This window comes from Linepithema humile, chromosome 2, assembly GCF_040581485.1.
Source record: "Linepithema humile isolate Giens D197 chromosome 2, Lhum_UNIL_v1.0, whole genome shotgun sequence".
NCBI lineage: Eukaryota > Metazoa > Arthropoda > Insecta > Hymenoptera > Formicidae > Linepithema > Linepithema humile.
The window spans coordinates 30,875,763-30,890,872 of NC_090129.1; the positions used below are offsets into that span (position 1 = coordinate 30,875,763).

General features: G+C 42.1%; 1 protein-coding gene across 22 annotated transcripts in view; it reads right to left on the bottom strand.

Annotated features, from left to right (window-relative positions):
• Positions 1-15,110, bottom strand: part of PMCA (plasma membrane calcium-transporting ATPase 3) — an 80,230-nt gene that overhangs the window by 16,743 nt on the left and 48,377 nt on the right. For 11 of the 22 annotated variants that reach the window (XM_012365978.2, XM_067350139.1, XM_012365970.2 and 8 more), the window contains one exon: positions 9,544-12,947. The exons of 4 other annotated variants lie outside the window; for them this stretch is intronic. In XM_012365978.2, coding sequence (XP_012221401.1) covers positions 12,402-12,947 — 546 coding nt within the window. In that variant the 3' untranslated portion in view covers positions 9,544-12,401. 7 more of the 22 variants (XM_012365979.2, XM_012365981.2, XM_067350140.1 and 4 more) reach the window with 7 other exon arrangements.

A 15,110-nucleotide genomic window follows, 5' to 3' on the forward strand; every position in this document is an offset into this window, starting at 1 on the left:
CGGTGACACGCGGCGGCGGCGACGGCTGCTGCGGCCAGTTCGCGGACCCCGAAGAGTTACCAGCTCGGGCCCCTGGCCTTCACCCAACTCCTTCACCCGCGCGCGAGCGCTCGCGCTTCTTCGTGCTAAATGCGTGTCTGGTTCTCGTTTTGCTCATATATTTGCGTTTGGCTCGAAACAACATGCACGCTACGCCAAGTAATGCGCACTGCCGATTATATACGTATCGCAACGGACGACGACTCTCTCAACGGAAAAAAGGCGATATGTCGTATATCGAATATTACGGAGGAAGATGTCGGGGAAAGGCGGTTAAGGATGAATAGAGAGTAAGACAGAAACGGAAGAGCTGAGAAAAAGAAAGAAAAACAGGGAAGAGAAGACAGAAATAAAGAGTAGAGAATGGGATAAATTTAGCTATCGTACCTTCCGCCTATTTGAAAATTCAATTTCATGATCAAGAATATAGATTTTCAGATTAGCTGCGCGAAACTTAATTATTCGAGTATTAATTAGATTATAGAGATATTATCCAATAATTATCCAACATATTCGAAGCAAGTTCTGCTTGTTGCAGTAATGAAAAGAATTGGAAACTGATTTGATCACTTCATCAGGAAAACTTTCCCTTTTTTTTTTCTTCGTACCTTTTTAATCCTAATATTAAACGATTAAGACCGTTGTCTTATTCAGCGATCGTTGAAAAAATCGACTGATTGATCGGCAGCATAATGACAAACGTGTACGATCCATCGATCTTTCGTCGAGTGTCTGAAAGGTTTCTTTTGGAGTGCATAGATGGTTTCGTAATTAATCGTAAGGGAAAAACAAAATTACACAGGATGACCGATGTAGATTTTTAGTAGATGAAATCTACTCGCCAACAATAATCGCCGCGTGTTATTATTCGTTGTTAAATTAACGCTTAGAATTTCGATTTGATGAGAACTTTTCAGTGGGAAAACTTTTTCAATTCGTTTTTCACCTTTCGAGACTGCGTGGCGATGTAGAATTCAATCAAGAATCTTTTCATTAAAGGTTGAATTGAGTCGGAACTAGAAATCAAGACCGATATATTTCGCCGCGGGTTCATCTCTTTCAAATATATTTCTCTAGAAATACGCAGGAGAAATGTAATCTCACGCTCATCTTCGCGATTCGTCACAGACAAGCGTAGAGATATCTTTGCGTGTTTCGTAGTGAAGTTTCGATATGAACTCGGCGAGATAACACCAGTTTTAATTTCCGATTGCAAATACATTCTCTTTTTTTTTTTTTTTCGTTAAAGTACACGTTGTGAGAAATAACGTGCTGCAGCGTGTAAATTGCTTAAGCAAGCAAGGATAACTGCGCTCGATTAGGTTCAATTCGCTTCGCTGAAACCTCTACGTTTTGCATCGACGCAGTGAATCGATCGTGAGAGTGGAATTAATCTCGGAACGGGGAAAACGAAGTGCTTTGATCTACGCAACGCTCTACTATCGCTCGCGATATAAAATGCACAACGAAAGCGCGTGCAAAAGGTTCTCAGGCATCGCACGATATACGCCGCGAACGCCGATATTGCCAGCTACGACTACGAGATGCAACACGGTCGCCGCACATCTACACACAGCTACACACTCAATTGCAGCGTTTACTAAGATAAACAACAATCAGGCTGAGAGCAAGAAAAAAAAAAACAACGTCACACACGTTTAACAACGCCACAGATTCACGTACGAAAAGGTGCATCGCTGGCATCCGCGTCTCTCTCATGCAACGATAACGGTGTGATCGGTATCTCGGTGTGATTCGTACTTGGCGTGATCGCGCGCAAGAAGACCTAACGCGAGCCATCCTAATGCATATCATAATAACAATTAAAAAAAAAAAAAAAAAAAAAATAAAGGAAACTCGTCTCTCCTAGCAGGTCCGCACCGCGAGCGCCATGTCCTGTCGGCTTTCACTCGACGCGGCGATTCTTTTCTTCTGGATGATGCTAGTGGAGGAAGCAACAGGAGTCAATCGGGGTCGCGAGATGCAGGTGGTAAGACATGTGATTTTTGACAGGAAGCGAAGCCGATTCAATTGTCGATGCTACAGACGGGAAGAAATTTTTATTTCCGTGATTTGAAGAACTGACGGTCATTAATAAGCGACAAGCGGCTTCGTTTTCTGACCAATAAGGATCGCGACGGTAACGGGGAGGACAAAAGCGGAAAAGTTTACAGACACACGACGAGTACACGATGTTTCGTATTGTCACGAAAACACAGGACACCGAGTGCTGCTGGGGTGAAAGAATGGGAGAACGGCAGAATAGAATAGGAAGAGACGAACTTGTACCACCAGAGGGCTGATTTGATTCGGCGGAGAGGCTATTTCCGTTTGACGAAAAAGTGGCGAAATCGCACGTACTTTCCAGTCACACTTCTTCGTTGAATTGCAATCGTGAATATCGCGGGAGATTCCGCGTGTAAGGAATCTCGCAGGCGGCGCGCGGCGATCATTTTCAGCGCAAGTGGCTACTTGTCAAAGAAAGAAAAGGAGAAATAGTGCTATGTACCAACGAAAGCCCCTACAAGCAACAACCGGCGCACGATTATAGGCTTGGAGACCGCTAAATCCTCGCCTGGCACTTCCGAGTATCGTAACAAGCTATGTCAAGGATTAACACAGACATGTACCTTTCCTTCGCACTGGCGTCGGGGGCAGGAAAGGCTGCCCGGTCCAGTAGTACAAGCCGTAATATTATCCTATTGTAGAACAGTATAAAGTAGAAAGCGGGAAGTATACGTAGACAGATAAACAGAAAGTACACGACAGAGGAAGAAGAAGAGAGAAAGAGAAGAGGTGGAACAGAAGCGAGAGAGTGAGCTGCGCCGGCGTCTTTGTCGGATTTACTTCGGGGATGAAATAAATCTCGCGAGTTTATCAGCTCACTTCTCTCGCTCGGAATATTTCACACCGAGGGTGGGCGGGGGACTGCGAAGAAGAGGCGGGAATCGGGCGGGCGAGGGCGAGGAGGGAGAGAGACGATCAGTAGAATAAGAAGCGTGTAAAAGCGAAGGGGTTTATAAGACAGCTGCGAGCGAGCAAACGGGCGAGTGACACAGAGAGCGAAACGGAAGAGATCGAGACAGAAAATGAGAAACAGAGTGAAAGAAAGTGAAAGAAAGAGAGAGATAGAGATAGAAAGAAAGAAAGAAAGAAAGAGAGAAAGAAAGAGAGAGAGAGAGAAAGAGTGAGAGAAAGAAAAGATAGAGCAAGAGAGAGGAGCGCTTACAGCTTGGTCTGTCGAACTCTTGCTGTAGGGTACCGGTATCAAACGTTCCTGCAACTCGCCACCTATCACCTTCAAGAGTAAAGGATAACATAATGGTTACAACAGGGTGGAACGATCGGATCGCGCGTAACCACTTCTTCAACCCTCAAGCTATATGCTTCTCGTCGCCGATTATCGGCGGAGCTTTTGTCATCTCTCGCAATGCGAGCTTATTTCGTGCCGAGCTAATCGATTATCTGTCCGCAATACCGGCGTAAGAATTGATTCTTTACTCTCGAGGATTCAATTCCCTCTCGATTGCAAACAATTAATCCTTATGCGAATATTAAAAATGCGCCGGCAATTTTTGCCAATTTGTAAAGATCGAAAATATATAGTTTCTCCGGAAATATTTGGTGGCATCACACGAATATAGTGTGAGCACAAATCGCAATATGTTCCAATACCGCTCAAACTTTTAACTGGTATACAATGAAGTTCTGTGATTTTATTTGAAAATATTCTTGAAGCTCAACTCCACATTTATATTGGAAGAAATCGTGTAAGAATGCAATACAACATGCAGTCATAATTTACAATAATGTACAATCGTAATACCGTATCTAATTTATAAAAATATTACACAAAAATCTTTCTTTTAGTTGTGTGAACAAGAAAATATTCCCAAATTGATAAAAATAATTATTTGCTTCTTCTTCTATAACAAATAATGACAAAAATTGGAAATTTCAAACATTAAACATTTTTCTTTTCCATCCAAAGAACAGAAGATGGTTTATTGCATTATCATATCATATCAATTTTGCGTAATTTATTCTCTTTCTCATATTTTTCCACATATTTTCCATTATACCAGTTAAGGAACGCGGCAAATTATCTTTCACGCGAGCTTGAGGGTTAAGGGTGACACATTCTCGTCGGTTTGTCTCATTGAAATGCTGAATGTTTGCGCAAGTAATCAGTGTGACTGTGAGAGTAATCGGATTTGATGTTGGTGTCGCGTCTTCTCACCGGTTTCAGAACTATTCCCGTTCTCGAAAACGCGCCGTCAGTAAAATTATCTCCGGTATTTTTTACGAATTTACGTTCATTGCGAGTCGCAATTTTAGATTCCGCGATGTATAATTCCGCAAAATAGGTTATTGAGTATTATTAATTATATTAAGTGAGATTATTTCTTTTTCTGTAAGTTGAGTCGCGTATCCGTTCGACCGGAAGCTGATTTTACAGCCGAATGCACTCAAGTCCCGCTGCAATATTCTGTGTTATATTAATGATTGTTATCAGTTTCATAATTAATAACTGATAACAAAATAATCTTATTAAATAAATCAGTAATTATTAATTCAACCTCAATTAATAAAAATTCCGTTAAAAAAGTCATATAATACTATATTTCTCGAATGATTATTTATAATCATACGCGATAAATATTTTTCAATGATTATAATAAAATAAGCGTTATCAGAATATTACCACTAGTCCTGATCAATCCAATTTTCTATCTCTTTCCTTTTTTTATTACAGAACTGTAATCAGGATGGAAACGGAAAATTGTCGATTAGGAATTAGCTTTCTCCAAGACTATCGGTGCGATTCGGCCTCGGTGATAACTGATAAGGGACAAAGTACGAGCGAGAGTGCCGTGCCAAAGTGAATCAATATACAGACAGACAAGCGCAAAGACGTAGAGAGAGATATATAGAGAGTCGGTACACAAGTCGGTGTAGATGAGTTACGAAAACAAAGATGTGCGCAAAGTCAGTTGTTGCGTGGTCGATCAGAGTAGAAGATGAGATCGGTAATTTATTCGCTGAATACTTCATCGCGCGAGATCCCTAGAGTAACAGGATCCGCAACGGTCGACGCCCACCGAAACGAATATCGAAACTATTTCCATTCAATTCCCGCAAGCACAATCTGTTTTACAATTCAATACATTGAATTATTCAAATCGGCAGTATTTTGCGTCCCGGGATAAAAAAAAATATAAAGAATCGCCGCTATTATCGCAAATTGAATTTACGACAAACTCTTTTACACTTGCCGATATTTTCGACTGAAATTTTCCGACAATTTATCTCGCGCAGAATTTAAAAATTAAAGCGAGACCAGTTTCAGTCGGCATTTCGACGGGCGTCTGAGTAGAAAGCAACGAAGACACGTGGGATACATAATGGTAATGGCATCGTTTTTGTCGTTAGCCGTCCTTGTGCATCAGATACGTCAACGAAAGACATCATCATGAGAAGATCATGTGCGTATAGTAGTCATAGTGTGGTGTAAATTGAGACAGAGACAGAGAGAGAGAGAAAGAGAGAGAGAGAGAGAGAAAGAGACAAAGAGAGAGAGAGAGAGAGAGTTAGCAGAGATATATTGTTGGATGTAACAGAGATCGCTGCCGATCGATCAACGGGGATCGTCGACTGCGACGTCCTGTTGCGTCCTGTTTTGTTTCTCACGTATGTCACTAATGCGGATCAATGATGCAGATCGCGTCTGATCTGGAATCACGGACCACCCCGAGGGTGAGTCGTGTCTCCGATGGATTAGTCGTAGCTGTCGTACGAAGAGATTTATTCGCGAAGCGGCATGTACCGCGCGACAGATCGGGCGCATCCTATCGCAAAGCTGATCCGGGACTCGCTTCGCAGTCCAAATCCATCGCGATGCACGTGTTCCTCGATACAATCTGAGCTTTCTAAAACTGGCGGTCAATCGGAAAAACAGTATGCGTTGTCGTCCGCGAGTGTTTCAAAACGGATTCGCACGAACGACAGGGAATATCGAGCGCAATAACGGGAAGGAAGAGGAAAAGAAAGGCGGGACGATAATCGGTTCGGATCGTGAAAGAGCGAGGTAGAGAGAGAGAGAGAGAGAGAGAGAGAAAGAGAGAGAGAGACAGACAGATAGAAAGAGATTGATTCAGCAACAAGCCAAGCGTGGAAAAGATTTAGTATCGCTTTATTGACCAAGTCGATCATTGTGCAGCTTCTTTTTTTTTTTTTTTTTTTCGTGAATACGTAATTATGAGTCGAGAGAGAAAAGGTCTTAGCGGGACCAATTTTGGCAATTCGGTCCCCTAACTCGCACACACGTTCTATTCTCTTTCCCTTCTCTTCCGTTATCTACGATTCGCACTTCGAACCCGGTGTTCGTTTCTTCGTTTCATCTTTCCGTTCTTCCTTGATTTTCCCTTTTAATCAGCGTCGCGCAGGAGAGACTAAAAGCGATTCATCGAAGGTACGATTCGATGTACCTCGCTTTGCTTTTAGGCGCGGAGAGGGTAGAGCACGATAATATGGGAGAAGAGACGGAAATAGGAGGGGAAGGTAACAAGAAGATGGGAAGAAGAGCGGAATATATAAGGTGACTGTGAAAGGGATATATAACCACCCTCTCCGCTGGTCTCCTTTTATCGGACTTGTTATTTGATTAACATATCTTAAACTTTATTTTATATAATAACAAGAATAATAATTAATAATAATATATATATTCCCTATGCATATCATTAAATCGATAGTCAACTATACATATTTATAATATATTTTATATATATATATATGTATGTATGTATATATATATATATATATGTATATATATATATATGTATATATATATATATATATTTTTTTTTTTTTGCTAGAGTTCTCTCCTCAGTAACAGACTAATATAATGTGTCAATATTAAAAACCAGGATGTCTTCTCTCGTTTGCTACAAATCGCGTTTCGATACGGACCCACTTGCCTGTGCGGACCGATTAGAGTAAGCTTCCGGATGCGCGAGAGCGCGCTTCTGTCTCGTCGCAAGTTCGTCGGATTTTATGCACTCGCGCGAAGCGACGCCAATTTTTTCGTGAGTGAGATTCTTCGATAACGCGCCGGCCGAAAGACAGCCGACGCACTGCGATTATTGAGAGCCGCGGGATCGCGCCGGAAGTAATCGCCGACGGATCGCTCGAACGCGTTCGAACACACTGGGCGCGTCGCTTCGTTCAAGCCTTGCGAGACCCGTATTACGCTTCTCGCGAGAGCGAGTCCGTTGAATCCCATTCGCTGCCTATTTTCTTTATTAAGGTCACTGCAAAATTTTAATGTTCTTTGCTAATTTGATGATTAAATACGTCTTTATGTCAATTATTTATCAGACAACAAGGTAAACTTTAAGAGAGGTAATTATGTCAAACAGAAATATTAAATAAAGAAAAATAATTAAAATTTCAAAAACTCTTACGATCTTTAAATAAATGACAAAAAGTTATATAATATTTATCTCGGGTAAAATTGGAGAAATTAAGAAACAAAAATAATTGTATAAGATTAAAATTAGCGACGCTGATAAGCTTTGTGAAGAATTTCTAGAACTCTTGGAATTTTCCACAAGAGTTACAGCCAATTAGCACGCGTGGCAAATTACTTTACGGGAAATGTAATACGGACCTTACGCGACTAAGAACGAACGGGATTCTAACTCGATGCTACTGAAGTAATTAGGGAGCGGCATGCACCAAGATTCGATTAATCATCCGCGTCATAAGGATTGCCCCCGCCGAGAAGCTACCCCAAAGACTTCTTTACAAGTCCTCGAATTTTAATCTTAAATAAACGCGCCCGACGGACAGGAAATATCCTTTGAAAATAAATTCGCTAGCAGAAATTCTATTTGAAACGTTGTATCAACCGTATTTATGCAACGCAGAGGTAAATCAATTTGATATTAATTTTTTTAATAATTTATCTCGCGTTCAATTTTAATTTGTTTTAAAGTAAAAACTGATTTATCGCCTTCAATTATTCGACTGTTCCATCATAGCTTACGTATTACTTGTACTTTGCGGTGCTTAAATATTAAATCTTTCTTCTCACGCACGGATGATGATTATATATAGCACATCCGATTAAAAACTCGAGATCTTATCCGTTCAGCGGGGACCCTTACGTCGCGTTATATTCGGAGCAGCCGAAACGTCGCAACCAGGAGAAGACCTAACGACTAAATTTTTCACAGCTCCTTCTATTTCCGCTTTATGTTTGTATTATTTTGTATCTTTATTTCCTTGACGTGTGTTAACGCGCTGGCAGTAGCAGACACATTTAAAATCAGTCGACGATTAGTCGAAAAAACGATCTCGGTACGATATGTAATTAAGTGATTAATTATATAAAAAAAAAAAAGAAGAAAAAACAAGACAAAAGAAAACGAGCATTCTCAACAACCACGTTCCGTTTTCCGGTGATCGAATTTCGTGTATCTCGTCGATCCTCAATCGAAAGGAAGGGAAAAGGAGAAAGGAGGAAAATACCGAAAGAAGTGTTTGTGACAAAATGCGACAATCGCAATTATCACAATCATTTCAACAAAATCGATAATTTAAAAAAGAAATATTAAAATCAAAAAAGTAATAACGGTCATCTTTTTTTCATTTTAATATTAACGTTACTTTCATCGTACTGGAAAGTCTATCGCAATTATCCTAGTGCTATAAGTACTCTTCGAGCGACGTTCCTCGATTTAGCGAGGAAGACGTGTCAAAGAGAGAAGAAGAAAAGAAAAGTGCAGAGATAGGACAAGTAAGAACTAGGTGGATAACGAGATCCGACGATTAAGTACATTTCTTCACCCCGGACGAAGAATACTTCCTTTCCGCGGGAAAATGGAACGTGGAGAAAAGGTGGCCGCGGGGATGAAAACCGACGGAGTTCCGACGATCCACGAAATATTCCGCGTTACGCGACGAAGAAGTACATCTCGCGGCAGTCGTCGCGATTACCATATCGTCGCAGAAAGAAAAGAAAAGGATTTAAAAAGAAACACAACGTCGTCTAGCGTCGGAATTACGTCGGTTTCGATCACGGCGTATCGAATCCGCGCAGGGGTGGAAAAGGGGGAAGGGGGCGATTCCCTGGAATGCCGGTCGACGACAAGCTCGTTCGACGCGTACGTTAGAGAAGGCCCCTGAGGATTTTCGCTTTAAGTTACAAGACTCATAAATAAACAGGAGCGACGAGAGAGTGTGTACGTAAAATTAAATAAAACTTACATTACAATATCGAGAGCGAGAGTGCTCCTCCGCCTCTCCGTCCGTAAACGACACAACACCGTCGTACATCGTCGTCGCGTATATATCCGCCGCTCGATCACACTCGAGGCTGTCGCTCGGCAAAGAAGAGAACATCGCGGTAAAACGTACCGTCCTATTTTACAGTTCGCGGTCACATCGTTAATCTCCTTCCTCATCGTTGGACACATCGTTCAGACAGACGATTCTCTGTTTTTTTTTGTTTTTTTTTGTTTTTTTTTTTTATTTATCTTTTTATTTCTTCTCTTTCACTTGAACAAAAAAGTGGGGACGGGATTCTCTGTCGGACGACGCTTCCCAAAATGTCTCTGAGCCCCCGCGATTCGTCCCGAGCAGTCGAGAGAGAGAAAGAGAGACAGGTCGGGTCCTCACCGCCAGGACCGACTCAATTCGGTTCTTCGAAGAGAGAGAGACAGGCAAGAAGAGATAGACAAGAGAATAAGAAAGAGATAGAGAGAGAGAGAGAAAGAGAGAGAGAGAAAGAAAGAGAGAGAGACAGAGGGATGAATGATGCTCGAGGATAATCACAAAATAATGGAGACACGCCGAGAAGAGAAGATTCGAGGCGGAGAACTCGTGATCGGGGCCGGATCTATAATAAAGTGGTCTTTTTGAATCCAACGTTAAAAAAAATTATTGTTTTTTTTTAAATAAAGATAAAAATTGGGAATAAGCAGATCGATTATCGATTATCTTATTTTTGAAGTATTTTTCTCTCGACTGCATATTTGCAAGCTAAATTAATATAGAATTTGGAATATTTGAAATATTTCTTTAATTTAAGAAAAAAATCAAATAGACATTGTGAAAAATTCACATAAGTTTACGAAAGGAATTCCAAATGCCTTTCATTCGCACGCAGTTTCAGCTTCAAAATTCTTCCTAATTTTCCGCTTCGCATAATGTAGAACCGAGCCCGTTCACGAGAGTGACGGTGAAGTCGTGAGAATAGAAGAGATCGAGGCGCAGTGGTGGAGGTGTAAGTACATTCAGCCTCGAGACGGGAAAGACGTTTCCCAGCGTGTACGCGGGAAGATTCGTGGTGCGAAGTAAACAGATTTCTCGGATGCTTTTCGATTGTCGATCGCGATTCGAGCCGGTGCTCACGCAGCGCCGAAGCGCGCGCGTCTTTTATCCCCCCGCATGAGGGGTGGAAGGTTGTTACTTTTTTTTTTCTGTTAGTCGCATTTGCGAAGGGCAGTTAGCGAAGTGTTAGTCCGCGAGGATTTATTTCTGTCGAGGTAGATTGGCGTCGGTGACGTCGTCGTTGTCGTCCCCGACAACCCCATCGGGTCGCCGGTTACGTCGCGCAGTCATCAAACGAACAGACACATTCACATCCAATCTCAAACTGGCAAGCAAACGAGTGACGGGTGATCACTACCGATCGTCAAATTGGCGAACACTTAAGAAAAAATCAAACAGTTTCTCGAGAGTGGAAATGCTTTAGACTCTTCGCGTTTCAGATTATTTTCCCAAATCATAAAACTGTCGAAACACGATTCGTATAATAAATTCTTCTACTTTCATTGAACATAATACATTTAAAATAGCTTGATCTTTCTTTAGGTTTTTGTCTGAATTTGCTTTTTAATCGCCAATTATTGGTCGATAGTGCAAGTAGGTTAATGAGGAGGTAAATAAGTAATCGGTTGTACAGGGAGATCAGTTGATAAGCGGACAAGCACTTAAGCGCTGTCTACGTTTGTCGAGTATGTACGGATAAAATACTATTTTCATGTACATCGGCGTACAATCGTCATCCTTCCGGAATAATGGAATTGGTCATTTAATAATTAAGTAATTCAGTAGATAATTATCGCGCTTGTCACACGAGCTGCAATAATTCAACGCAAGCAAGATATAGAAAATTTTTGATCCAGTACTTGTCATTATATTAAAACAGAATATTTCTTTTATTTAACTAATATTATTTCAAACTAACAAAAAAATATAATATCAATGGCTTTAAATGCCCCAATTTATGAACTAATTATTTAATTAATATTCAATTTCAAGAATATTTATTTTTTTAAGAATATTCAAAACTTATGTCGCGATCCACACTTTGAACTTTGCTTTCATTTTTCATTCCTGCGTCGCAGCTCATATCACCGTCGTTTAAGAGACGAAGAACACCAGAACACTATTCTAAGTTGCGAAAATAGTACTTTCAATCCGCTATAGATGGTTGTAGGAAAGAAGCGGTAGAAAGCGAGACCCCTGTAAATATTATGATGTGTATAACCCCTGTACGAGAAAACGTACAACGTGCCATTCGCAAACCATCGCGATATCCCGCAGAACAGAATCTCCATCTTCGCGGTTATCCATATCCTTCCCCCCTACCCACCCCTTCCCAATCACATCGCGAGCATCGCGCGTTAAGTACACCGTAGCCCTCGAAATTCGGCAGTAGCCCGCGATTTGCGAATGTCGCGCCTTGCTCGTGTGTGTCGTCGGCGCGTTTCGACTTCTTTGAGATCAGATCAAGTCCGTCGTCCCCATTGAGCGAGTGATAAAAAAATATCCGGCAGAGAGGACGCGGTGGAAGGAACGGGATAGAGAGAGAGAGAGAAAAAGAGTAGTAATTGAGAGCAAATAGAGAATTCTGTGGCCGGAACAAGCAAGGTCGCGGTAAGTACGTCCTCGAGAGAGAAAGAGAAAAGGATAGGGAAACAGTGATGGCATTTTCAGAAGAGGCACATGAGAAAAAAGAGCACGTGGACGGGGATTGTGGACGATATTTCTCTCGTCGCTTGACGATCGAGCGAGATCCCGTACGAGCGTACGAGGGCGAAAATCTACAAGGAGGAATATATACAAGTCCCTCTACATAGTAGAGGAAGTGAAGAATGAGTGGAGGCGTTCGAAAAGGACGTTGAATCGACGGACACGGAGTAAACGGAGAAAACAAGGAGAAAGAGTGGAAAGCTAACTTGGATAAATCGAGGGAAATAAACGACAGGCGAGAAACATGGAGAGGGACGGAATGAGATGATTATGCGGAGAAGAGAAAGACAGAGAAAGAGTGAAGAAGAACAAAGTCTTTAGATGCTGGTCTCGTGCACGAGCTTGGACAGCTCCGGTAGAACCAGGTTGTTGGAGCTCAGACGTAGGGAGTTCCCCGTGTTGTCTCGATTACTGCTCGTCTGCGCCGTATGATTGGGGCTCAGGGGCTGATTGAGGGCGTTACTGGAGGGGGTACGATTGTCGGTGATGGTGTTGGTGTAATGATGATTGTACGCGTTGGCCGGTCCGGTTACGCTCAGCAACAACGGCGAGGCGGGGCTGTTGTGGGACTGTTGCATCCTGGAGGATCCTCTGTAGTTTGTCTCGTAATCCTGTCCCGTCATCGGCTCGGCACTCTTATTAGAGGACTTGTAGGCGACGTTCTGCGCGGTGGTGGTGGTGGTGGTGGTGGAGGTGGTGGTGGTGTTTGTCGGGTCTTCGTCAATGTATGTGAAGTCAGAGAGTGGTCGGGGCCCGGTGTGGCTGCGTGAACTGCGCATACTGTGTAAGCTGTGTAAACTATGGACAGAGCGACGCTCCTCCAGATCTTCCAGAGTCGACTTGAACGCTCTGATTACTCGAAGCTGCAAAAACAGGGAAGGACGTTCTATCAGGAAGCGAGGAGGCAAGCCAGCAACACACAAGCACGCCGTATATTCGTATTCGGATATTTTTTTTTCGCGCGGTGGTGTGTCATGTTGTATCCCCCTATTTTTTCAGTGTCCCCCGTGTCGGCGTACTCTGGTCTTGTCGTTGTTCTTGTAGATGTTGTCGTGTTTTATAGCTTAGATGTACTTTTATTTTCGTTCGTTGACTTTTTAAAACGCGAATGTCTCTTTTTTTTTTTATTTATTTGTTGTTCCTTTATTTTACGTCTGTGACGTAAGTGAGTCTCTTCGCTTGTCCACTTGGTTGCATTTCACCCGAATTCGTGAGCTAAACAGAACTGATTGATTAGATATACGAGGGAGCGGAATGTAGTAGATTCGATTTCCCTCGCAATCTCGCTGTACCATGGATAGTGCAAGATAGTATCGGGCTCCGTTACCGACGTCGCATGCGCAATCTACTTCACTTCTTACCTACCTACACGACGATTTAAGATTTGTGATGGAACGGATCATCGGATCGGGGACCAACGCGATCGAATGCGCGCGGACGTCCTCGGCAAACAAGAGAGCCTCCCATCGTCATCTCGGACATGAGTTTCAGCGTTTACGGAACGTCAACAATGAGCGTCATCATCCTTTGCGATCTAGGTTCGGCTGGAGTGATCGCGAACGAGGAGTAGACCGACATAGTAAACCATTGTCGGATAAAAGTAATGGCGAATGGAACTAATGAAACTCTCATCAATTTCCATCTACTTACCGCCAATATCCGACTTTAGCAATGTCAGTTTAAGCAATATTTCAATCGTAGTTAGTTCTAATTCTAAAAAAAAAAAATAATAAATCGCTTCAATCAGATTTAACATCAACTCACGCCGATGAAGATGATTTCGAATGGAATGAAATAATGGAATAGCCGAGATTCTTACATATTAAGAGATTAGTTCTTACCTTCAATCCAATTTACTCGCTGTTACTATATATTAATAAAAAGAAACAATTTCCTAAAACTCCAAAATGTTAATTACAAAAATTACTCAAGTTATTCGCAAATTCCAATTTGATATAAGTCGAAAATCTCCTTATCAAAACCTATATCAACCTTTACCCATACAACTTTTACTTCACTTTTAGAATTTAAGGTGTTTTTTTTTAATCCTAACAATTCCTAATGTTATTAAAAATCTTTGCAGAAAGCGACGTCAATCAAGCAGCTGAAAACTTTTCACGAAGCGTTCAGAGGATCGACGACTACCCCTCATTAGCGATCGCTCCGCGATTGGTCTCAGCGCCAGAGGGAAAAGAGCGGGGTTTCGCGGCTGCGGGGGTTCCATTCGCGGGTCTTCAAACGGATTCGCAATAGTTACCCAATTAGGAATGGTCCGCAACAGTCCTGAACCGTTCGCGAGCGAGTAGCGCCGAAGCATTCGCACGCTTGTAACCGCTCCTCTACGGCTTGGAGTGTCAACAGAGTATAATAGGGGGTAAGACAGAAGCTCACAGAGACAGAGACAGACACAGTATGGTGATTGATATTTGGTATGGCACGAGTAGTAATAAGTAAAGCGAAGGAGCACTAACGGAGACAAGATATGCACGTTCGTGACAGAGAGACAAGGGATTGGTTTTGCTTCTCCTAAGTATAGCCTTCGCTGTGGCGCAATTTCACGCATGTAGTCAGTTAGACACACTGTGTATAGTTTCAAACACTTAACGTCCTTCTACGTAACTACGCAAGTTCCATACGCTGTGATCAGACATGTTTCTGTTGTTGAATTTCGAGAGACGATTCAAAGCAAGTGAAACAGTCTCTCGTCGTGGAAGTTTCATACTTAAAAATCCAGAGAAAATTGTGATCAAAGCCAGATCAGGTAGATACGATTATTCAGTAAGGAATGAAAGATTCCTCTCTAAATAAAATAACAAAAGATAGTTTTTTTCAAAGAAATTGTCTCAGATTCAATTTGAAGAGATTAATTTGTTCTTCTTACGAAATCGAGTTGAGTTTCGATCTGGCTCTGACTTGTTCGATGCGCGAAGAAGCATCTCTCTTCGAGTTCTCGCGATCGCAATCGCGCAATCGCAATTGCTCGATCGGCGAGATTCGATCTTTCCTTTTTCTCGCAACAACACAGA